The sequence below is a fragment of the Lepisosteus oculatus genome, chromosome 29 (assembly GCF_040954835.1).
Source record: "Lepisosteus oculatus isolate fLepOcu1 chromosome 29, fLepOcu1.hap2, whole genome shotgun sequence".
NCBI lineage: Eukaryota > Metazoa > Chordata > Actinopteri > Semionotiformes > Lepisosteidae > Lepisosteus > Lepisosteus oculatus.
In genome coordinates this window covers 4,120,020-4,143,746 of record NC_090724.1, presented here as the reverse complement: position 1 = coordinate 4,143,746, position 23,727 = coordinate 4,120,020, and the positions used below count along the sequence as shown (strand labels likewise).

At 44.4% G+C, this 23,727-nt stretch overlaps 1 protein-coding gene across 6 annotated transcripts in view; it reads left to right on the top strand.

The window, feature by feature from the left end:
• Positions 1-23,727, top strand: part of arid3a (AT-rich interactive domain 3A) — a 62,720-nt gene that overhangs the window by 23,654 nt on the left and 15,339 nt on the right. For 5 of the 6 annotated variants that reach the window (XM_069186170.1, XM_069186171.1, XM_069186168.1 and 2 more), the window contains exons 2-3: positions 3,280-4,056; positions 6,483-6,762. In XM_069186170.1, coding sequence (XP_069042271.1) covers positions 3,716-4,056; positions 6,483-6,762 — 621 coding nt within the window. In that variant the 5' untranslated portion in view covers positions 3,280-3,715. Of the gene's footprint in view, positions 1-1,967; positions 2,202-3,279; positions 4,057-6,482; positions 6,763-23,727 lie in introns of those variants that run through there. The other variant, XM_006639808.3, reaches the window with a different exon arrangement.

Here is a 23,727-nt window from a genome sequence, read left to right as displayed (position 1 = left end):
ATTATTCACTGCAAAATCTAAGTGTATGTTTTTGTTTGTTTGCGTTTGTGATTGTGTTTTGAAACCTCGGTGCTGGGTGGGACAGGAGGGGGGAGGGCTGCCTGCAACTCGTGTTCACTTGGTTCCTTCTGGGAAGGCAGCACTGGGGGGGGGGGTTCATAAGACAAACTGAAATTTTTCTTTAAAGAGTGCAAAAAATGTTTGGTCACTTTTAGATGTTAGTCTTTACTGTGGAGTTACGGACTGTATCGTTTGTCGGAAAGTCTAAGTGATTCCTAAAACTCTGTCAAAGTTTTTTGCCCTGTTTTCTGTGAATAGTTCCTTTAATTAGTTTGACATATTTCCCTTTGCCACCTTCCCCTCTGACTGAAGCTTCTTTTCAATTAATTGGCTTTTTGGTGTGATTTAACTTAATTAGGCAGTAAACCAATGCTGCTTTGTTTTCTGCCTCTGTAAGTCGCAAGAGTCAATTAGTGGATGAGTCCAGACCAGCAGCCACAAGAGCTCACATTTAGCAGGAAATAATCTGGCTTCCCCACTGCAGAGTGCATCACTAAGCTCAGGAATATGATTTTTTTTTTACTTTGATGACATGCCTCTGATGAGAAATGTATTTGAGTATGCCACTGCACGACTATTGTCATAAGTTTACAGAAAGATGCTCTCCATTTTCCTGACCATTTCCTGCACGTTCTGTTTCTGCTGCTATAATGGCGCTTGACATTAACTGGGTCAGATTTTTAGATGCTCCAGCCACCTTAGAGATGAACTACTGACCTGCTTCTTCTGGATTTATGCCATGGGTACATAAGCGAGTTGCATTTTGACATTCTAAATATACCATCTGCGTTAGTCTTAACATTGTTAATCCATATTTTGCATGCCAAAGAATGCCCAGGGTTTATTTTTTGCCATTTGTGGCTTAGGAGTGCTTAAGGAGACAGGGCAGTCTTTCTCACACCTGAAGAAGGCTCCACGACTGAAACATCGTGTTTTCTTTCTTCTTTTTTCAGCATGGAATAAACGTATTACTTGTTCCATTCATTTGTATTTAGGCTGAAGGTGAAACCAAGTATAATTCTGATTTCCACCTTACACAAGGTATTTTTCATCTGGGTACAGTAGGTCATATTTGCGCCGTTTCTTTTAACTGTGATCCGATATGCATATTGGCATAGAATCAAAGTATACGGTTTTAAAAAGCCCAAATGAAGACTAAGAGATACTGATTTGCAACAGATCCTTCGAATGGAACAAAAAAATCTTTTTGTGGACTGTTCCTGAGGATCCTATGGACTTCCTGACCTCCGTTTCATCAAGACTTGCTTTAGTGACACTAAAGTGTCTTTGGCAGTGTCCCTTTGTGTTTTGTGTTTTGAGCACTGTGGTTGCAGTGCATGCAGGTTAGAAAGCTTTAATATGAGAATTTTTACTCCAGCATTATTTTTGCTGAAGCTCTACTCTTGAGCAAAACCTGGAATTGCTTGTTTTTTCCTAACCTGATGGTCTTTGTTAAAAGTGGACAAAGTGTTACGTTCACAAAACATTAACCACAGCTTGAACTTTACACCGTTGGTTATTGAGAATAAAACAAAACTTTGAAGCGGCTCAAGTCATGCTAGGAAGAAGTTGCAAGCGGGCACTTTCAGTCTTGCTGAAACCTTTAGTCTGGTTTTCACAGGCGTAGCATGGCAGAATATTGCCTGCGTTGGTGGGCTTTTTTCCTAAGTGGGGAAGGGTTTTTATATTCGGGCGTGTTCTGTAATATATAGGGCTGTCATCGCTGTGAAGAGAGCCAGTTTCTCTGGGGATTATGGCTCTGTAGTGCTCCTCTGTTCTGATGTGTGTCTGGCATGCTTATCTGTAGTGGTTTGGCAGATAACGCACACCTTGTGAAACTCCTCACAGAAGAACATGTGGGGTCACCTGACATGGTGGAGTAGACCACTCTGCAGGGTTGTGTTGAAAAATTAGTTGACTTTCTCGTTGAAATTTGCAGAGTGTGCTTCTAGAATTAAGCGGTCCATTGAAACATTTCTCACTAAGACTGTGCTTGCACAGAACAAAATAATTTGGTCCTCATACAAACGGGGCAACAGGAAATGTGTACATTGGATCCTATACGTCTTGTTCATATTCTTTCAAACATTCAGGCCAATATGGCTGCCAGTTGTGGTCACAGTGAAGACTTGAAGACTCTAGTGAGTATAGGATTAATTTTTCTCTAATAGACATTTTCTATAAGAGTGTTGAGCTGTTAAGTTTATATTGAATTGATTTGTATAGAGCAGTTTTTGGGGGTGGGGACTAGCTCAACATGTCATGTTACAGTAATGCTTGTGAGTAAGTAATGGTTGACCCATAATTGACTGTGAAGATCCCATCCTTTTCCACTTTAAAGGAAAATAATCTACATTTCAAGTAACGTGAGCTTTTTCTAGTCTCTTCCTTAATGCTAATTATGCTTTTCATGAATTAATAATTAAGGAAATATTACCAAGCCCGTTTCCTCTGATCCCGTGTGGTAAAAAGCAGGCTTCTTCATTTCGTGCAGATCAAGGGGTGGCAGTGGCTTCATCTGTTCAAACCTTTTTTTTTAAGTTTTTTTTAGACCGATGAAGTAAGTATGGGACAGAGTCCAGATGTTTAACAGAGCCTGCTTAATTGTAAATTGAAATAAAGGAGTTTACATTGCCAAAACATCAACAGACTATCTCTTCACTTGTGAGTTGCTTCAAGGAGAGGTCTCTGCAGTGGCCAGGAAAAGCTGTTACTATGGTCTAGCTGCTCTTCACTTCCCCACAATTCGAGGGCTGTGGTGTATCCTGTCCTATATATTCAGCGAAAGGGTTGTATCTCCCCTTGTAATTTTGTCATGATAAATGCTTGAATACATAATCTACCAGCCTGTCAAAAGCAATATTGATTTATAGTCCATATGGTCTTTTTTATTTTATTTAATTTCTTCGTCTGTTTTAGTACTTTGTTAGATGTGCTCAGTGCTGCCGAGTTAAAGATGCAGAACATTGCCCGTCTTTTGATTTGGGTAAAAGACGCTGTATGCTTTAAATGCTCTGTCCTGGGCTACTAATCAGTTTTGTTCTGCGTGTGCATTTAGCCACACTGGTATTGTGTACTCTCCGAACTTTTGGTATTGTGTAAAAAAAAAAAACCAAAGTCGTCTTGAAGTTCTGTAACAACAGCCTGAGGACTGAAAGGAAGTTGTGGTTATCGAGATGCATCATACCCTTCCTAATCTGTTTCTCTGTTCCTTGGCAGGGCCTGACAGTCTCTTCGCACTCAAGAGGTGACTTCACTAGAGCAGGGCTGAGTGGTTGGGCTATGCTGTACGGCACTAGGCAGCCCAGCTCAGGCAAGGGAAGAACGGCCAAATCCCCCGAATAATCCCCTACTGCCATCCACTCACCCTCTCACCTGGATCTACCTGCGGAGAAAAACTTGGAGACCCTATTACGGCACTCTCTGTTCAATGACGATTCGGACAGTTTAGTGGAAGTGTGCATCGACTACGTTTGCCTGCCTGTTCTCTGAAGGTTTGTCTTCCTGACGGGGAAACATTCATTAGGAAGGGTCGCTTCTTAAAGTCACCATTCCTATTTCTTCTGGACGTTTGGCCCCCCAAGCCTCCACCACGCTCAGAAAGGACACTTCTGTTGACCGTTGCCGTGGGGATAAGGGGGGGGTCTCTGCGGCAATGAAGCTGCAGGCTGTAATGGAGAACCTGCACCGGCAGCAGAGGGCCAAGCTGCAGATGGAACTGGAACAGCAGCAGCTGCAACAGGCTGGCCAATCACAGGTGCGGCACACCCCCCCAGCCAATACCAAAGGCCTGGGGGAGGAGTCAGGCAGCAGCCCCGCCCCGGAGGCGGAGCAAGCACAGATGGCAGCACTGGAGGCCATGCGGGCCGTGGCAGCTGGGCTACAGAGACACCCCGACAGCCCCCTGTCGGAGAACAGCAGTGTGGGCGAGGAGGAGGATGAGGACGGAGAGGATCAGTACAAAGACATGATGGGTTCGGAGGAGGAGGAGCACATGTGAGTGGAGCTTAAAGCCACATCCCTTGTTCCTGCATTCGTGTCTACTTCCAGCTCGTATTGATGCCCCCTTTGAGCAGAAGAAATACTTTTCATACTCAACCCCATTGGAGTTATGTCATATCATAGGTTACGCAGTAATGGGAAATGGTGATCTTACACTTTTATTTGGCATGCTTATTTAAAAAAAATAAGTTTAGTGTTGATGTCAGTTTTGCTGCACGTTGGAGGTAAAAGCAAGCTCCCTCCTGCCCTTGTCGTGTTAATTGACATGCGAGCTTTACAGATATGCACCACAGACTTTAGAAAGCAAAGTCTACAAACAATCGCATCCTGGAGATAAGTTCTTGAAAAGCTCTTGGATTTGGGAAAATGGTTCATCTAGGTTGTCTTCATCATTTACGGGTGCACAAGACTTTGGACCCCTAAATGATGCTAATATGGTCGGTCCCATATAAATGCCTCAGTTTTTATTGAAGGATTTTGGTTGAACAAGACAAGCTGAAACCTTTCAATTAGAGAGTCAATAAAACATCCTGTAATGCAGATTGTTCTTATTGTTAAAAAAAAACTTTAGGTATGTCTTTTATTCTAGGAATGGAACTGTGTCATTTTGGTATGTGAAAGATTTTAATCGTTTATTTCAGGACCACACCTCCAGTTCCCTGAAAGCAAAGAGCAGTGCTCAGAAGTCCCTGCAGTGTACTAGAACTCCCCATAAAGATCAAAACCCCAACTGAGAAAGCAAACAAGTCATTGAGATTGTATCGTTAAGACTCAAGTCCCAGAACCTGTTACACTGAAGTGAGAGAAAATCTTTGCAAATCAGTTTCGGGATAGTGAAAATAATAGTTGTAAAATTCTCCTAATCCTCACATTTTTTGGAGGAAATTAGAAGGAAGAGTAAAGTCTTACTTGAAATGCACCAACTTTTTAATCCTGGTTCCTGATGGGGAAACAGACCTGCACATTGAATTTGCTGTTAAATGAGAAGAAGTGATGAACAGACGAGACAAGAGAATTGAGTTGCTGCAGCTTAGAAAGTTCTGCAGTTTGACTTATTGAAAACCTGAGACCATTTAATTTTGCTAGCATGTTTTTGCTATTATTAATAAACTGCTTTTCCAAACCCAAGGCCACTGTACACAGTGATCGAGATGATAAAAAGAAAAAAAAACCATAAGTGGCACACTAGTTCATACAGATAGGGCAACCAAAACAGGCTCTGGAATACAGGTGAGTTTTGAGCTTCGATTTGATGAGAGTCAGAGGATTAGTCTCTTGAGGAGATGCAGGAAGGATATTCCATGACCAAGGAGCAGTGATGAAAAGGCATGGTCACCGGTAGTCTGAGATTTAGTCCCAGGTCCAGCGAGCACAGGAGTAGCTTCAGCTGAGCGGAGCCATGGGAGGGACTGTAAGCATGGAGGAGCTTAGAGTTTTATGAATGACTACACATTTCTAACAGAAAACTAAGGCGTTTGTCATTGTGTGGTTGTAAACCGTGTCGATCAAGGATCGAAAGTGTTAGCCGCTTTCCAGTTATTGTCAGTTTTAGTCCCTGGTTAGGTGTGAGGTCAGACACTTCGGCTACAGGCTGGAGCTGGACAGAAACCTTGCCAAATTCTAAATGGAGCAAGTCGCTCTATTTCAGTCAGGCTGTGTTGGTGTGTGGGCTCTTCAGAGCTCTTTCCCTGCTTCTGAACCTCATGATATGCTACAGTACATCTGTGCCTTGGGTTAAACCAGCAAACAGATCTCTGATCCTGATCACAAAATGTGGTTTTCATAAAATGAGCGCTTTCAGAAAATGAAAGAGGAAAGGCTAAGCTCCTGTATTTTTTTTTTTGGTGTGCGTCATGGCAGAACTATACCTCATTGTGAAGTTAGTGCGCTTCATTGCATGTGTACAAATTTGAAAAAGTAGTGAAGTATTTGAAGTATGTGTTTTTAATAGGACAAATCGCTTCCCAAAGCTGGGTGTGATGCCAAATAGTTTTTTCATACATTTTTTTTTATTTCCCACAATGAGGCTCTCGTTCACAACATTCAGGAAGTCGGAATAGAGCAGTGAATCAAATCGGGGGAAAAATTGATTTAAAGGTGCTGCTCTTTGATCAATGGAGGAGCCAGGGACTGTAAAGTCTGCTGATTACATTCAGACAGTATAGAAATGGCGATATTGGATCAAGTCATGAGACAGAGTTTTCAAACTTCAGTGTGGTTTACAGCCTATTAGAGAATCTCAGGGTGTTGCGAAGTCAGGCGGATTTTGGGGCCAGTAAAAAAAACAGAGCCCAGCTTGGTCTAGTCAAGGGGCGGAGAAGTTATTTGTAGGATCCTGGGTGCCGTTTAAAGTCCTTTTTAAGTTTCTAGAATTTTTAAAATGGCCATCACCGGCTCTCCTGTGTGTCTCTGCGGAACAGAAAGCAGAAGTGGGACGAGGAGGACTTCGAGGGCGAGATGGAGGAGGACTACGACGACGAGCTGGCGGACGAGGGGGTGCCGGTGGGCAGGGAGGGGGTGCCAGGCAAGGGGGTGCTCCTGCAGCCCCGCCGGCAGCTGCACCCCCACTCCCAGCTGCTGAAAGCCCGGCCCGTCGGAGACCAGGAGGCGCGGGTGCCTGCCCTGCCCCCGCAGGGCTCCCACAGCCAGCTGGGCGGCCAGGACCATGGGGACTGGACCTACGAAGAGCAATTCAGACAGGTAACCCTGTGCGCCCAGGCGTCTGGGGTCCGGAACAGCTTTGTAGAGCTCCTAGGTATATACCATGGCTTTAACCTCACTCTACCAATAAGAGTCCTTGATTTATTCTAATTTAAATGGTTGTTGCAGCATCTGGTAAGCCAGATATTATAAGCAAAGTGGGCAGCCAGTTCCTGAAGGAGCAGGGGGTCTGTGAGGGCTGTTCTGCCTTGCAACAGCCTCGACCTGTTTCTTATCGGTTTTCTGTTTAGTAGTGCAGCCTGTGGTAGCGATGACAGACGGACAGCCCTGCAGTATGTCTTGTTTTGTCGGTTTGAATTTTTTCGGTTCCTTTCACGAGATCATTTATTCCACGTCTTGGGTGCGGAGTTTCATTTTCCGATGGATAGCCAAGGTGTATGTGTTGCAACTTATTTGCACGGGCAGGTTGAGGCATTTTTCGTGATCCTGTGGTGCAAGTCCTGGCTGTGGAGCACTTTTGTTTCTGAGGGCTAAGACCTGTCGGGACTGATCAGGGTGGTAAGATACCATCAGACACTGGAAAGTGAGCACCTGTCCGAACAGCCATCGTGCTCTTCTGATCCAACCCTCTCTCTGCATTACAGTGTACTACAGGGATGGGGAGAAAATTCCCATTACATAGCAATATAATCCATTTCGGTTTTCCCAAGTGTTCACACTCTTCATGCGGCTGAAAAAGAAACTGTATATCTGAAGTGCCAATCCATGTGTGCAAACTAATGTGCAATAAAGCAACAGGTGTGAATCGGAGAGATCCTTCATGAACGATGAAGTAACAATTTTTATTTTGCAGGGAAGTGGTGGCATTTTTTCTTCTATAAATTAGTTCTTGTTTGTAGTTGCAAGTAGCTTGAAGGATTTTGCCACAGCAGTTGCCAAGTAACGTGTTATTGTGGTGTGTCTCCATAAACAGTGCGGTTGACTCCTCCCGCCAACCACCCCAAGCCACACCCAGGTGCTGCTTTTAATGGGCTCCTGCTTTAATCCCTGATGGGCCGCTTTCAGCAGCAACTGGGATGGTCTTGTAGTCTCAGTCTTTCATCACGGTTCTAGGGCAAGTGGTGTGAGAATCTGCAGTCTAATTTCCAGATGGTTCATAATCATGAACCATCGACTTTTGATAACCACAATCTGCAGTCTAACCTTGGGATGAACCCTGGACCTCTAAACTTTAAAAAAAAAAAACTTTTCATTGTACAAATGGCAATAAACTTCACAGAGCAATCCTGTTGCTCAACAAAGCTGTTAGCAATTTTATGTAGCTTCTTGATCAAGACTGAGGTTTAGAAAGCAGAAGCTCTTAGGAAGTCGCAGTGGTTAATAACATCAATTAAAAATTAAGCGCAAAAGCTTTTACGGGGCTCATGTCATTCTTGCAAACTGTCTTGCACGATGAACTGGTTATACGGTCCTTGTGATGTGCTCTTTAACCCGAATAGTATTTTGAATAATATTGACCCGTGTTTTGCAGGAATATATGCATGTGCAAGTCATGTACAGCCATAGAACATCAAAATACACTTTCTAAAAAAAACAGTGACAGGTCATCTGTTCCTTAAAAAGGGAACTTGTGTCTGATGGGCTTGAAAAGCTATTTATTTTGCAAGGGCTCAATTTCACAAAGATGTGTTACTGAAGCCAATGGAGGTTAGTGAGCAGTGGATGAGAGTTAAAAGTAGTTTTCCACACACACCTTAATACTTTTCATCGTGTTAGCTTTAAAACACTTGGTTAATTGCAGAACGTACCCTTTAACGTTTAATTTTCTGTTACAGCTACTTAATTGCTGAGCACATGCTCTTATCTAGGGAGACTTTAGGCATTTGCTCAGTTTTACATTGAGTGCATGTACAAAACGCAACCAGAGAGAGGATGACAAGTAAGAGCAAGGAAGGTGTAATTGCCAAAAAGATAAGAACAGTAATGCTAGCAAACATGGCGCAATGCGGGTGCTGCATGCATGTAAAATACATTAGCACCGTTGCCTTTTGATTCCCTATTGGGGTGCCCTCTGTGTGGAGTTTGCATGTTCTCCATATATTCACGTGGGTTTGTGCAAGGTGCTCTGGTTTCCTCCCACCTTCCAAGGCATATTGGTCAAGTTAATTGGCGTCTATAAATGCATGCTTCATGCCCTATGTTTCTGAGATAGCTCTGGGTTGCTGGTTGAGGGTTTTTAATAATGGATGTACAGAGGGTGATGCAACAACAGGTAAAGGAAGTTGCTACATTGACAGTTTAAGACAGAAAGAGCAATACAAAAAAGTTCCTGAAGCATGTGGCTGAGAGACGTGAGGTTATGGATGATGTATCTTTAGGAGCTGAAAAGTTATCAGGATCTGAGCAATCCTGATAGACGATAGAGAAAGTACCCAAGAGTAGGTTGAGCTCTACGATCCCGGAGTTGCAGGTTTGAGTCTGGGCTATGTGCTGACCCCCAGGCGACGGTGCACCATTGGCTACCTCTGAGAGTAGGGGTAGAAGAGTCATCTGGGGCTCTTCCAGCAGTTTGCCAATACAGTGATGTCTGCAGGCTCAGGGTGCTTTTGCAGGACGTGCCTGCCTCCAGTCAGCACTGAACTCTGGTACAGGGCTGTGGTGCCTGTGACATCTTTAAAAAAAAAAAAGAGTGGCTCAGCAGTGGGCAGGGCCAGAGTCAGCCTGTACTTCCTCGTTTTCTCCTGTGTGTGAGGTCATGGGGTTCATAGCCTTGAGCCGAGACAGGAAAAACACACGCTTTGCACGTTCCTGACAAGTACCTCTCTGTTACAAGGGCATTTTGGGTCGCTAAAATGCAACCAGAGGGAGGAGTATTGTGTCTGGAAAGCTAATAAAAGGTGTGTTTCAGGAATCCAGGCTGAATGTGACACTGAAGGAGGTTTAGAAGCTTTAGTTTAGGGAAGGCACATAGTGGCTGAGGGGAGACTCGAGCGAGAAAGGGCTCTCTCTCGTACGAGTTGAGTGCTGGCGAGGAAGGGGTTAAAGTTGACGGGTTTATTTTGGGGAGGTGGGGGGAGAGGTTTCTGGGCAATAGGAATGTGCCTGAGGCAAAGTGATAATCTGCCCATTCCGGCAGCAGACCCTGCAGTCAAGAGCCCGTGTCAAGGGCTGATAGACCATTTCGAAATGAAAGTGCTCTGTAGACTCCAGATTCTTCAACGGCCTGAAAAGGCAGTGTAAATAGGGGGGTGTCTGTGTGAAATAAAGGAATCAAGAAGGTACTATTCATGTTCCGCTTTGCATAAATAAGCGTGCCGATTAATATCTAATGTTACAAACCACGTGGATAGTTATCGGACACTTACTGACCTCATTTCACAACTCAGTCCAGACATTATCTGCTCTGACAGTTTAAAAATTTCTAGCTCTGCCGCCAGATTTTGTATTTCCCTTCTTTAAATGTGCTGAATTCGTGGCTGAGACGTGAGAAAGCAAACAGCTCTTATTTGCCTCTAGCAAATTTCTCCCAATGCCTGCTTATGGTGGCTGTCAAAGGATTGATAGGTCAGTTGATTGATTGTTTTTGAGGTGTGGAAAATTATTTTCTTATGCTTCTCCTTTTTACTCCAAAGCAGAAATACTTTTAACTATTCAAGCCAATCAGTATCAAAAAAAGTATTTCTGTGCCCAAACAAGACTGTAGAGCTCCAGCCAGGAGTACCGCAAAACGTTTTTTTTTTCCCTGCAAACAAAATCTCAGAATGTTTGCAGTGATGGGTATATGAGTTCTGGCTGTTTTGCAATTTAAAAACCAGTTTGTCATTCTGGTTTATTTGCCACCCTCTCCTGTCCCTTGATATTTAGTGGCTGGTTTGGTAGTCACATGTAGAAGATCACCCCCCCCCCTCCTCCCTCCCCCAACTGTTCTCAATTTATCAGAGCTCCTCTGAGATATTTTTATAAACGTCACACTCATCATATGTTGCCATGTGATTCCTGCGGAGACCTGATCACTCCCAGCCTTCATCTGAATGTCTGGGGAATTTCTGAGAACACAGGATCAGTTGTTGATTAACTTAGCCTACTGGTAAAATATACATTAAAGGTCATGAAAGCAAATTCTGCCTTTAACGAAGATGATGCCCATAATCTGGGTTACAATTCCCGTTATCAAAGTTCTTGGAAGCTTTTGATGATGACACAGACGAGTTCATTTAGGCAAGTAAAACAGCCTTTTAGCAATGCGTGTCAGTTGAGTCTTTTTGGGGGCATCAACGTGGAAGGACAGGAGTGCTCAGTGATTTTTTTTTTTTCCCCAGTCCATTTTCTTGTAGACGCTTTAGAACTTTTTTCCTGCATTGGTGAAAATTTAGTTCTATAATACTGTTTTTAATAATCTAGCGCTTTGAGCGAGTTTTATATTTGAGTGTAGATCCTGGAGACTGGTTTGATGTCTGAAAACAAGCACCTTGTCTTACATGAAAGGTTTGAGGGTTCCCAGGAAGTTTTTATGCTTTTTCATCCATCATACAATATTATCCAAAGTAACTCGCATTTGTACCCATTTATGCAGCTGGGCATTTAAGGGAAGTGATCCGAGTGCCGTTCCTCGCTCAAGGGTACAACAGCAGTGCCCGCCCTGGGTTTTCTACACACGACCTTCGTTCTGAGTGTGTGCCTTTTGAAGGGCGCTTTGTCTGGCACTGAGGCACCATTCTTCCTGTTCAGAATTGCCACGCGAGACAGGTCTGGCAGGTGCGTGTTCCAGAATGCTGTGCGCCTTTTGGTGAGGCGCGGAGGGGTGGGTGTGGAGCCAGTGTGTACAGAAGGCCGAGCACTTAAGCCCTGGCTCTGCGTCGGGACGAAAACGAAGAAGAGAAAATCATCTCCTGACAGTTTTTCTCTCTTCTTTTTAAATTTTGCGAAATCAGGCCGTCATCCTCCTCTGAAAAAGAGTACAAGCCAAACGCCTCGTTTTGAATGCATTTGAGCTGTGTGTGGTGGTTGGCTGATAATTATCTGCAACCTTTTTCTATAGGAGCCTCCCCCAGTTAAATGATGGCAGGGTAATTTAATTTAGGAGATGGCTCACTGCGAACGCCGAGAAAGCATTAAAAGCATTTTCCCCTGGTTTGTCTCTCCTCCCCTTAGGCATGGAGGGACAGATAAAAACCTTTGAAGTCCCTACCTGTGTTTTTTTTCGATTTTAAATGAAAACAGCAGGACAGATGGAACCCAGATGGATAATAAAGAAGGGCTCCTCTTTAAAAATTCATCGCGCCTCCTATTATCTGGTGTATTTATAGAGGGCTGAGCATTAAAGATTGATTTGCACAGGCAGGTGGGGGCAGGGCAGTGGCCGGCAACAGAATGGGGTCAACAGGACCCGGTACTGTGTGGCGGTCATCGTGCTGACCAGTCCGTTCGCTGCGAGTGGTGTGGTGCAGCTCCTGCACCTGCATTTTTATTTCAGTTTGCATCGTTTTATTTGAAAGTGAAGTTCAAATTTTCTTTAATTGGATTTTTTTTTTTGCTTTGTAAAAGACTTTGCCACTTTGACTGTGAAAGTAAATTGGTAGGAATGGCTCGTCATTGGACAGGCACACATTGAACATGCTGGGAAAGTTGTCTGTTGGGGCATTGAAGTCAATGAAACAGTCATGTCCAGACTGAGGCAGGGATATACCCTCTGTTTCCGCTGCGTCTTTTAGAAAACGGTTGAGCAACACTAAGTACACTGTTGCGCTCGAAATAGTCTATTGCTTTCCTGAAAGTTAGTCTTTCTTTTCGCAGTTTCTCATCTCCTCCAAAGTCAGCAGCTGTCAATCTCTCTTAGTCTCAATGGATTTGTAAGCTTGCAAATGTCAGTCAAGAAAAGCCCATATATCTTAAAATTTCATCGGATGAATTTTTCTTCAGCAGAACTCGGGACCATTTCTCTGCTTTGTCTTGACTGCCCTTTGATTCACGTTTTTAGTTTTTGTCCTTTTCAGTATTTGTTCCGTTTGCTTCTCATTTTCAGAGAAAACAATAAAAGAGTCAAGTTAACGTACACGGGCATGTGAGCCATGAGAGAAAGGGAGGTAATACATTATAGAAAGAGGTACTGTAAGTGTAGGTGTATTTTTACATTGTAACTATTCTTATCACCTGGATATTCTGTCTTTGTGCAAAACATTGTCGGCATTTGAACAAAGCAGTGTTTTGTAGCTTTTAATTCCATGGAGTTTTGCTCTTGCCAGTAATAATCCCATCCGGCTCCTGACCTAGCTGGAGAGACTACCTTGCACATTCCAGAGTGCTCCGTGATTGGCCTGAAGCGTGTTAAACAGCACCCATTAGCCAGGGACTAGCCTTGAGGTTTTAGAATGATCACGTCACGTTGGCGTTGGTCCGAACCATGAGTGTGGAGTGCCGGTGTCTGGATCCGCCCCAAGCAGTGGTGCGATGTCTTTTAAAAGTTCGGCTTGCGGCTTGCGCTGTGAGTGGAGCTGTAGCCCTTCTGAACAGAAAGGGAACATTTGGTCTTGGTTTGCAAAAATCTGTCGCCACTTTTTAAAGGACGTTTATTGTTCGTTCACTTGTTGTTCCAGCTCTTGATCAGAGCAGGCGGGCCGACCAAACTAGAGGCTTGACCACTTTGAGGCCTCTGTGGGCCAGGGGCTAATTGGGTAACCGAATAGTACGGGAGCACTGCAGTCAGGAGATTGGGAAACAGCAGGCGTTGCGTGACACACCCCTCCTAGTCCCCACCCCCCCTGTTGCTGAAACCGCAGAATGGCAGGTGGCCTGAAGCTCGTTTCGTTAGTGACTGCAAAGTGTAGCCTGTAGTGGGATTACACCAAACAAACTGGTTCTGTAGCCATCAGTCAAGCTGACGGGAGAATGCCCATTCCTGTGTGGAACAGGAAACTCCTCTCTTCCCTTCTCCGTGGAGATCAAATTGTAAAATGTTCACTTTTAAACAGTTGCTAAAATAAAAAATGTAAGTTCTTGAAAGGCTTTTATTAAGGGTCTTTAAATCACTCCATCCAAGCCATTACAATGAGTGCAACTGTACAGCTACTGAATTGCCTGTGGGTATTTACTTGGCTCAAAAAGCAAAGACAGCCAGAAGAAGTGTATGGTAAAACAAAAATCAGTTCCAATAACATTAAGCTGTGCTTAAATACTTTTATTTTTTATTGCATTACCGAGAACCATATTTCTGAATATTCATGTAGTGGTTCTGTCTTAAATAAGCAGAAGTAACTGAAGTGTGCTCTCTTTGACCAGAACATGGTGTCTCTTCCTTGGCCCCTAACATAGGTTAAAAAGGAGCTTCGCTAACTCCAGTCTTCAAGAAAACAGTCAGATCCGTTTTTATTGTGAGAAATCACCTGATTTTTTTGGGGGGGGAGTTTGTGACCGATTCCTTCTTTGAGTCAACCGGAATAATTGTTTTATCCTGTACAGCAATTACGGCGCAAAACAGGACAGCACTCTCTGCAGGCTTAGATACTGAGAAATGTCTTAGTTAAGGTTTCTGGTTTCTCTTCTCGGTATACTAAATCAAATTATGTTCTCAAGCGTTTTTTTTCTCCCCACAGTTGAATCCAAAGTTTTGTGAGCATTAGGTTATTAAAGGACGCTCATCGGGCAGCACAGGTGGAAGTGGGCAGGTCTGCAAATTCCGACTTTGCCTTTTGCAAACGTTAATAAGCAAGCATTTTGCTTTCTTGTGCACAGATTTTGTACCTGTAGCATGAGATTCTCTTGTTTTTGACGACATGATTGCCAGATAAATATTTCCAACAATACGGCTTCTTTTGCTGTTGGCACAAAAAGCAGAACCTTGGGGAAATGCTGGGGGAAGCAAATTGTGGCGCAACAGTGAGAAACCTGTGAAAAACTGCTGCATTGCTGTGCAGTGTCTCGTCACTTCCTTTATGAATTGCTTTCAGCAGTTTTTGTTCATCTATGTAGAATGCTCTCCACCGAGGAGGGCTGTAATAACCCCTTTTGCGTGTCTATGCGTTGTGTACGTCCAGCACCATAGCTGGGCATGCAGGTGAGCACCGTTAATGGAGCGTGGTGTTTGGGGGGGAGTGCGGAAAGATTTGTATTAAACACTTCCTAGTGTGCGCCTGAGGAAGAGAGGGAGTAGGAGGGGAATGAGAGAGGAAAAAGAGAACCTGAACTCCAGCCAAGCGAATCAGTGTAGCTCTCCTGGCAGGCAAGAGAGTGTGCTGGAAGGCGTCCAGCGAATACTTGCTGGGTTAGGCTGATGTCAGCGCGTTGCAGCCAAGGGGATTCTGTGAATTGGCAGCAGCTCAAAATCAGCACAGAAGGGGGAGCAAGAATGTAAACAAAGATTACGTAAAGGCCAGGGCGCCAGCACATTTCGCTCTCCCCTCGGCGGCAGCCTCTCTGAGCAGCAGCCCTGCTGGGGCGGCCCGTGTACCTGTGTACCTTCTCCGATGAAGAAGCGTTCCGCTGACTGTGCTCCTGTGCCAGGGAGTTACTATTTCAGGACCCCTTTACATTCTGAGAGGTAGTAAAATGTACAGCCGGGGTGTGGGCGTGCGTCTTTTGGCACCGGTCACCTCCGAGAGCCACCTCGTGTTTGAGTTTCCGAGATAACAGAAGGCCCTTATAAGAAAAAAAAAAGGGCTTTGCGTGCCATCAGCCTAATGCGTCATAGCTAATAAAGCGTGTTGTTTTCCCCTAGGCCTGTCAGTGAATCAATCTGATGCGAATACTTGGGATTTTTGTGAGAATATATCTTACGGAGGCGGGGAGGGATTCCATGTATCTGAGCGTTGAGTCAGTAGATCAGCATTAGTGCGGGAGTGCATTTGTACATTGTTCTTTGATTTGTTAATGCCATTTGAATCTTTGTTCTTGTATCTGCTTATAGCTTTTGCCATTTAACTGAATACAACAGAACTCGCTACAGAAGACTCCCAGCTTCTTGCTAGTGAGAACACTTAAGGAGGTGCCTGGTCAGCATTGCATGAGCCAAAAAAATCAGATCCAAGCGTGAGGAGCAGCTAATTCTAGTGCATTGTTTGCGAGTTTTGGTACATCCTACCTGTAGAGTGATCAACCTCGTACTTGCCCCAGTCTAAGCACTTGCAATAAAACGGATACATGGGGTAAGATTCAGATTGACTGCTGAAACACACCCCCTCCTTAACACCAGCACCCTATAATTGTTGGGATCAATACAGTATTCTGGCTCGAATCGATTCGATTTTCCTCCTGAAGCTGAAGGTCCCCAAGCACTGAGTAATGGGGTGCAATGTGGCCGTCAGTAAGCGTGGAACCCCTTGCTGAACTGGCTCCAAAATATGTATCATCTGTCTTCCAATAGACTACATCCTCACTCGATGCCTGGAGCTTAGCAGATGCTCTTATCTGGGGCAGCTTATCTTTATGATCAGTACCTTAGATATGATGGCATGCATCCATCCGTTTTCTGTTCTAATTCAATTAACGGTCATGGGGAAGCCAGAGCCTAACCCAGAAAGCAGGCTACACGCTAGACGGGATGACAGTCCGTCACAGGGCACACACAGACACGGAATATACTCGCACCAGGGCCAATTCACCCATCAGCATGACTTTGGACAGTGGGAGGAAACCAGAGCACCCAGCCATGATGATATGCATGTACAATAAAAGCATTATAAAATGGAAGTGCTAAGAAAATCAGGTTATAAGTGATGGATCTGAGCCTGTGAGGGTAGGGGCGAGCTTGAGATCAGGGGACAGCGGGACCTAGAAAAATGTCATATTGTGGTGCAACACAGGAGAGTAGGAACACAAAGAGTAGCATTGACACCTGGTACACACACATCCAGGACACCAAAGCCACTAGATAAAAAAGCAAAAGATTGGTTTCCTGTGAACCCCATCTAAAATTGTCTGCACTTACTGCAGAAGCTCTTATCTATATTTAGGTACATACTGTATTTATTTAAAATATATTTGTGTTTAAGTGGATGTAGTGGTTGTTGCTTCAGATTACACCATTCTTCTAAAATCAGTTTTGGCTTTGAAAGCACTTTTTAGTTATTGTAATATATTGGCCACTTTTTTTGGCGTTGAACAAGGATTTCATCTTTTTTTCATCACCCATTCCTCCCTCTGCAACACGTGCTCTGAATTAATAATCCTCAGAATACATTTCCACTCGGTGCCAGATATGGTATCCAAAGACAGTAGTTTACTCCACAAGGTAAAGCAGCTCTTTACTGAATCGTCACTTAACAGTAGCAGTTAATTAACACGTAGTGGTTTATTGGCACTGGCTGCAGTGTACAGCCACTAAGCAGAGAGGACTAGCTTTAATAATGAAGGTAGGCGTGAGCTAACAGGCCTGTTTGTAAGACCACATGGGTAACAGATTAGCTTCAGGAAGAGGGGAGGTTGTATATAAACATCACCGGACTCTAAGCTTGGAGATCTGACAAAAACGTGGAGCATCTTATATCCCGGGAAGTATTACAGAGCTCTTAGTACAGCCTCCTCAAAAAGAGAGTGATGCAGGCCAAACCTGGAGAGGTGGAAATCAGCCTAGCAGAGAGGCCGATGGAAAGGTAAGGGAAGCAGGAGTATTGGGAGGAAACGGAGAGGCTGGGGGTTAGATTCCAGCCTGTCCTTGCCGAGCTCTCCTCAGTGGACTCCCGCGGGTTATTTGTGTCTGTGAGGCTTCGTGGCTGGGGGCGTTGCTGGCAGTATAGGATCGAATGGGCAGCTGGAGTATAACCCATCGGGGATTGCTCTCCCGAGAGGGTGTATGAGTACTGCGTACTTTATAGTGAGTACTGCTGGATTTGACCGGTTTACTAAAAACTGTGAAATCAAAACAAGGGGACTGTAAGTGAATCTGAGGTGCTCTGAAGACTGAAGGAGCTGAGAGAGTAATGAATCTGTGGTTTTGGTGCCACCCTACTAAACGTATTGCTGTCATCAGTAAGCCATACTACTGGCAAATGGCTCTGTACTTTTGGGTTGAGGGGTTCCTAACACTATCTTGCAGTCAATCATCCATTCCCTGATGTATGCGATACATCCTGATCACTACAGCAGCAATGCAGCCGCGTTTGGTGCGTTAGGTACGCCTTTCTAATTAAGGGCCACTACTGTTGTGTTCGGGTGGCTGTAGTGTGACAAGCTGTGCTTTTGTCAGCTGGCTGGGCAGTCGGGCTTGGGGGTGGCGGTGAGAATGTCCCAGGCACCCTCCCTCTCGATTTCACCTCTTTGTCCAACGCCACCGGGGAGAGGGGAGGACAGCCTGACAAGCAGAGGACAAATCAGGGGTCACGGGGGGTTAAGCGCTCAGCCATTCACCTATTGACTGGTGGGTCTGGGCCACGTGCCGTGACGGTTCCCATCATCCCAGAAGAGGGGGGGTCCAAGGAGAGGAGGAGGGCTCCGAGCTGATGCAGCGCACTTCTAGCTAAGCTTCACTGGGCAGTAGCCATGTGTCTGTTCTGATCTGCACAATGCATCTTTGTGACACGTTTAAAGCTCTTCCTTGTCACTGCAGTGCTGCAAGCAAGCTGGCGGAGATCTGACTGGCTGCTTTTTTCCCCATTGTGAACCCTTATCACGTCTGTGTTGCTAAAGAGACTTGTGCTGGTGTGATAGGATGTCACGATTATCGTAGCTGCAGGCTTTTCTGAAACGCCCAAAGCGGGGTGTACCTATTCTAAAAGTAATCGCTCCATCTCGCCTGTCGCTCCGTCCCTTGCAGGTTGCCTGTGATAGAGTAAATTCATTACATGCACAGCGTGTCCCCAGTGGAAAGGTAAAGATCCTTATCTCAGTCAGATGATATAGGCTTGACCAGGTGAAATTCCTCATTTCACCATTCTGGATGCAGATTTGTCATTGACCAAATTTTTCCTAATTCTTTCCTTCTGGCACGTCTAGAAGGTGTACTATTTTGAGGTGTGTTCTTACTCGGTGGTCTCAGTCGCTGATGTATCAGCAGACACCTGTTACTGGTGCAGAATTCCAGTTCTGGTGGACTTCTGGCCAAACGATTCTTGCCTGCTGCTGTCGTCTCAGAGCTCCGTCGTGCTCGGGCCTCCAACCACAGCCCTGCTTGAAACCCAAATAACTCGGTCACCTGCCCCGACGACCAGACTCCGTGACAACCATCTATTATACGGGCCTCTCTTGTGTCAAAGGCCTTGGAGATATAAATCCGATACCCGTCACAGCTGTTTAATTTGGTCAGATTCCCGGCTCCTCCTCTAATGGCCTTCCAGATCTGCACGCACAGGCGTCTATTCCTGGCCTGCTGATGGGAGCCTGTAGGTCTTTTGTTTCCTGGGGCAGCTTATTAATCCTCGCTAACAGCATTAGTTTTCTGAACACTTCCCGCAACTTCAGTAGGTATTTGTCTCCAATTACAACACCTTCAGAGTATAATCTTGAAATGCAAGCTTGTCTCTCCTGTGTGTCTGTTTTTGGCTTTCATTCTCCTTTTAATGTTCTAGGGCTTTTTGGGAGCTGAGAATAAGCTCAGGAAAGGCCTTTGAATGTTTAGGAGGGCTGCAGTAGGCATTGTTCTGGAGTGAGACGTTTTGGCTGACCTGTCTGATTGCAGCAATGATGGCATGTTACTGAACAGAAGCGCTCACAAAGAAAGCTGTTGGGAACCTGAGTAAACCATGTCATTATAAAAAGATTCCCTGTATCCAGATGTGTCCAATTGCCATTTCTATGCTGTGAGAGTGCAGGTGAACAGTGGGCAGTATTATTTTTACTAGGCTTTTGTCCCTAGTGGCATGGCTGTCTGTATGATTTGAGCCCTAAGTAATTAGGATGTCTCTACTAAGCCCCCACTGGGCATCTTTCCCTGCTGTCAGCCCTACCCCTGCATCATTTAAAGTCAATTCTGGGGTGAGAGGTCAAGTATTCCAGGCAGAACTGATACATGCTGTTTCATGCTTCTGTAGGAACATGGATGCTTCTCTGTGATCTGGAAGCTTCTGAGTTGGCAAGTGTTTGCCATTGGAGGGGAAATAAAACTGATCCAATAGTACTGTGCATATCATAGGATATTTTTTAAAGCAAATCTTGCCCAATGCTCATATTTATGCATCTAATTGACAATTATATTGATTATTCTGGAATTTTCTAGGTCTAATCTTGGAATATCGATTGAAGGTGGGAGGTCAGCTGAAGTAAAATTCAGCGAGATGGGACAGGGTGTCCCTCCTACATAAGACTTCAGCACTGGGTGTGTAAATTATTTCAAGCCTATTGCTAAACTGCAATGTGAAAAGGTTTTGGAAATGTCAGTTTATTTGGGGAAAAGACTGAAATTCAAACCAGTTTTGATTTTAATTTGAAAATCAAATATTAATTTAAACCGTTTTTGTTGTTAGAAAGTGTGCCGGTTTTTTCATGTCTAACATTGTTTTTCAATTATCGAGAAACATTTTAGGAGCTGAAGTTGAAGTTGAAACTCAAATCTATTAAGTATATAAATATCACGAGCTGTTTTTTTTTTTGCTTGATGAGATTTGATATGAAACCCCGCCCCACCACCATCCTCTATGTGAGAAAGCAAATATGAAGTAGATGACAGTTACAGACCAGAGGTCAAAAGTTTCAAGTCCTGCTTACTCAGACTGAAAATTGAGAAAAACTCATCTCATGCCCTGGGCATGTAGTTTCTCCAGGTGCTACGGAAATTATCATTTGTTTACTGAACTAATAATAATTTCTTTCATTTCAGAAAAAGTAGGGGAATTCCATTTAAAATCCCTCTTTGTGGCAGAATGCTTGAGGTACTTGTGTTGCGTATGTTTGCTAGTGTGTATTTGCTTACACAAAGAATAGGTGTTGGTGGATGAGTCTCAGTTCAGTCCATTAAACATGTGTATAGTAACTCATATAGTAACTAAGACAGGCATGATTGCCCTTCGTGGACAAGCTTATTTTCATCTCAATATTCTGGGGATTCACTGCATTAATTGGCCAGAGTTCTTGTAATCTAATTGAGAATGATGTGGTCTTTACTGCAGATCGTCACAGAAAGTACTGGTAGAGAAGGCCTAGCTTTGCTCCTCTAAGTCTTTGGTTTCTTCTGACACGCAGAGTGACACGTTTTGCAGTTTCTGGGTGCCATGGCAACACGTGCTCAGGGCTTGAGGCCTGCGCAGTTTACAAAGGTACAGGTAACGGTTGTTTTTATGCGACGTGCTTTATTTTCAGACAGCCTGTGGGAGTCGGAAAAAACTAGCAGAGGGCAAGTATTCTCCCTTAGTTGCTAAACAAAAGCTGTCAGGTACAGTGTGGTACAAACAAACTTTATTGGCACGCTGTTACACAGGTATAGAACAGCACTATAGAAAGCGAGCAGTGTCTACGAGATGCTACGGTAAAGTACAATAATTACAGGTAATTATTGTAATCCACACACTCCCTTCCTGGAGCCGGTTTGAATTCTTTCTTTTTGAAAAGCTAAGCCTGAGAGTTTTCTCCAGCGAGGGGTGGAGAAAGGTCCAGCGATCGATGTCCCAGAACGCCCAGTGGGTTCTTCTGGTGATGGCGTTTCCCTGAAACTGCGTAGGCGCTGGCGCGAGCAGGCTGAGCAGACCTTTAGGGCGAAAGAAGCTCCCGTTTCATTTGTGACGTGCCTGTTCTCTTCCTGTGGCTCCAATTCGGTCTGCGGAGTGTAATTGTTCTCTGCGTGGTACGTGTTGATGGCAAGATAAGAGTCGATGCAGGATCCTGCATCTGCGCTGTGCAATTGAAGAGGATCAGAGTATTTCCCTATAATTCAGCAATAGCTGCGTGTAAGAAAGCCAGCAGTGATGTAATAGAGGATTGATCATGTGATAAACTCTGTACAAATGTTAGGGGTGCAAGATGGCAGTGTCCATGTTTCAAAGTGCCTTGAATTCCAAACAAAGGCCTGGCTAGGAAATTTCATCCATTTGTGTTTTTCCAAAGCAATCTCCTTTATCCATCTGCTTAAAAGCCAACATGGCATTTTGTATTTACCATAAAAAAATGCCCATCAGCATAGAGCATTTGATAATCTGAAGAACAAATTTGGGGTTTATTATTCACAGGGAAGTGCTGTTTCTACTTCCCCTGCTCATTGGTGAAGTAGGCCGAGTTTAAGAACCACAATGTTGATATCAAGAAGCTCACCATCATTTCAGCACTTTTGAAACCATCTTTCAATGGGGGCAGTTTAGTTAGGAGGAAGAAATCTCACGGGATTAACTCGCATGTATTTTGCTAGCATGAGTCAGAAATGCGCTTTCTCTTCCTTTAAAAAGCTCAAGAAGGACAATTTTGAAAGCCAGTCACTATTGAAGCCTGTTAAGGAGGAGAGTGCATGCCTGTTTGCCAAAAGACTGTTCTGCAGCTCAGTTGAGTTTTTTTGAAGAACTTGACGGCATTTATTCTTATGCTGACCGTTTCTATCCCTGAATCAAGCTTCCATCAGTTTTCCATTCACGGTGGCAGATGCCATGTGATGTACGTAAGGGATTTTTTGCTCCAGAGGTTTTTTTCTTAATGTTTATTTGCTGAAATGTCCAGCCATTCTTTATCCTTCCACTTTGTCCAATATAGGTTTCTTTTATCCACTATGGGAGCCGGAGCCTATCCCAGCAACCCTAAACGGGATGCCAGTCCATCCCAGTTATTAATGAACCATTCAAGGAAATAAAGCAAGTTCTTGCAAGGGATGTTACAGATGCACTGCTAATTGGCATCAGAATCGACTTGATCATCCATGTACAGTGGAATATTTGCCACACTAAAATAAAAGTGTATATACAATGCACACATATATAATATAATATCATACAATAAAAAAGATTAAAGTGCAAAACATAATATTCAAGTGTAAACTGCGTGTATATATTGTATGCGACCAGTACAATACTCTGAAGGGGTTCACACATTAGAGTTTAAAACAGTAATTGCACCTGGTATGAATGATGACTTCTTAGTGTTTTTTGTAACACTTGACGCTCTGAAACATCGCCCAGATGGTAATTTTTCAAATTGGTACTGTAGTGGATATGAAGCAGCATTTACCGTTACCGTTGCTTTCCTCTCAAGACCTCTGGTGTGCCTGTGGTTCTGTTCCTGACCAGTAATTGTGCTGCCCGTGTTGAGAATCCTGGAGAGCAGGGTTGTGCTTTTTAACCCATTAGGAGGCATCTTGCAAATCTTATTGTTGGGCAATGTGATCAGCGATACCAAGTGTGTGCGGCCCCCAACACTTACAGGCACTGCGCTTCAATTTTATTCGAGGCCTTTTCGGGGTTGTTTGAAGGCCGCTAGAAGTTGCCCTGCTGGGAGCACGAGGTGGGTGACCTTCTACTAAGCACTTTCTACTCCTGTGCTCGTTAAAACCCTGCGCCTCCCATCCCCACCCTGCTCGCCCAGATAATCAGATGTGTGCTGGGGGGTTGAAGTGGGGGGTGGGGTCTCAGGTTCCTGTTAAGCGGATGCAGCTGCATCCAGTAATAAGACTGGAAGGGGGCTTGGAGGCCAGCAGGGGGGGGAGGTTTCGGAGCCCTCATTGGTCGGTTCTCACTGTACCATGTGTCGGGACCGTTGGTGAGGGCAGGGGGAGGGGTTGGGGTCGGGGTCGGAGCTGCGCTCTGTCATTTGTTTACATGCCAGCTTATCTTGCTGGGAAGGGCAAGTCAAAACGTTGGGTTATGCGTCATTAATCAGGTGAATATTGCTAATAGTCCAGGACCTGCCTTTTACTCACAGGCTCTTGGCTTTGTGGACACCTAAAGCAAAAAAAAAAAAGCCAGTTAAACTCCTGCCTACAGTTTTTTAAAAATGTCTTTGTCATTTGAGGTTGTGCCAAAGAGTGGCATCTTAGTGCAGTCCCAAATAATTCCTGTTGAGGGATGTTTGTGGTCATTATCGTACTCCTGCTGGACCCAGCTCGACTCCTGGCATTTTCTGCGTATGTTTCGTTTTTGAATGTCGTGACCTGAAAACCTGGTAGTGTAC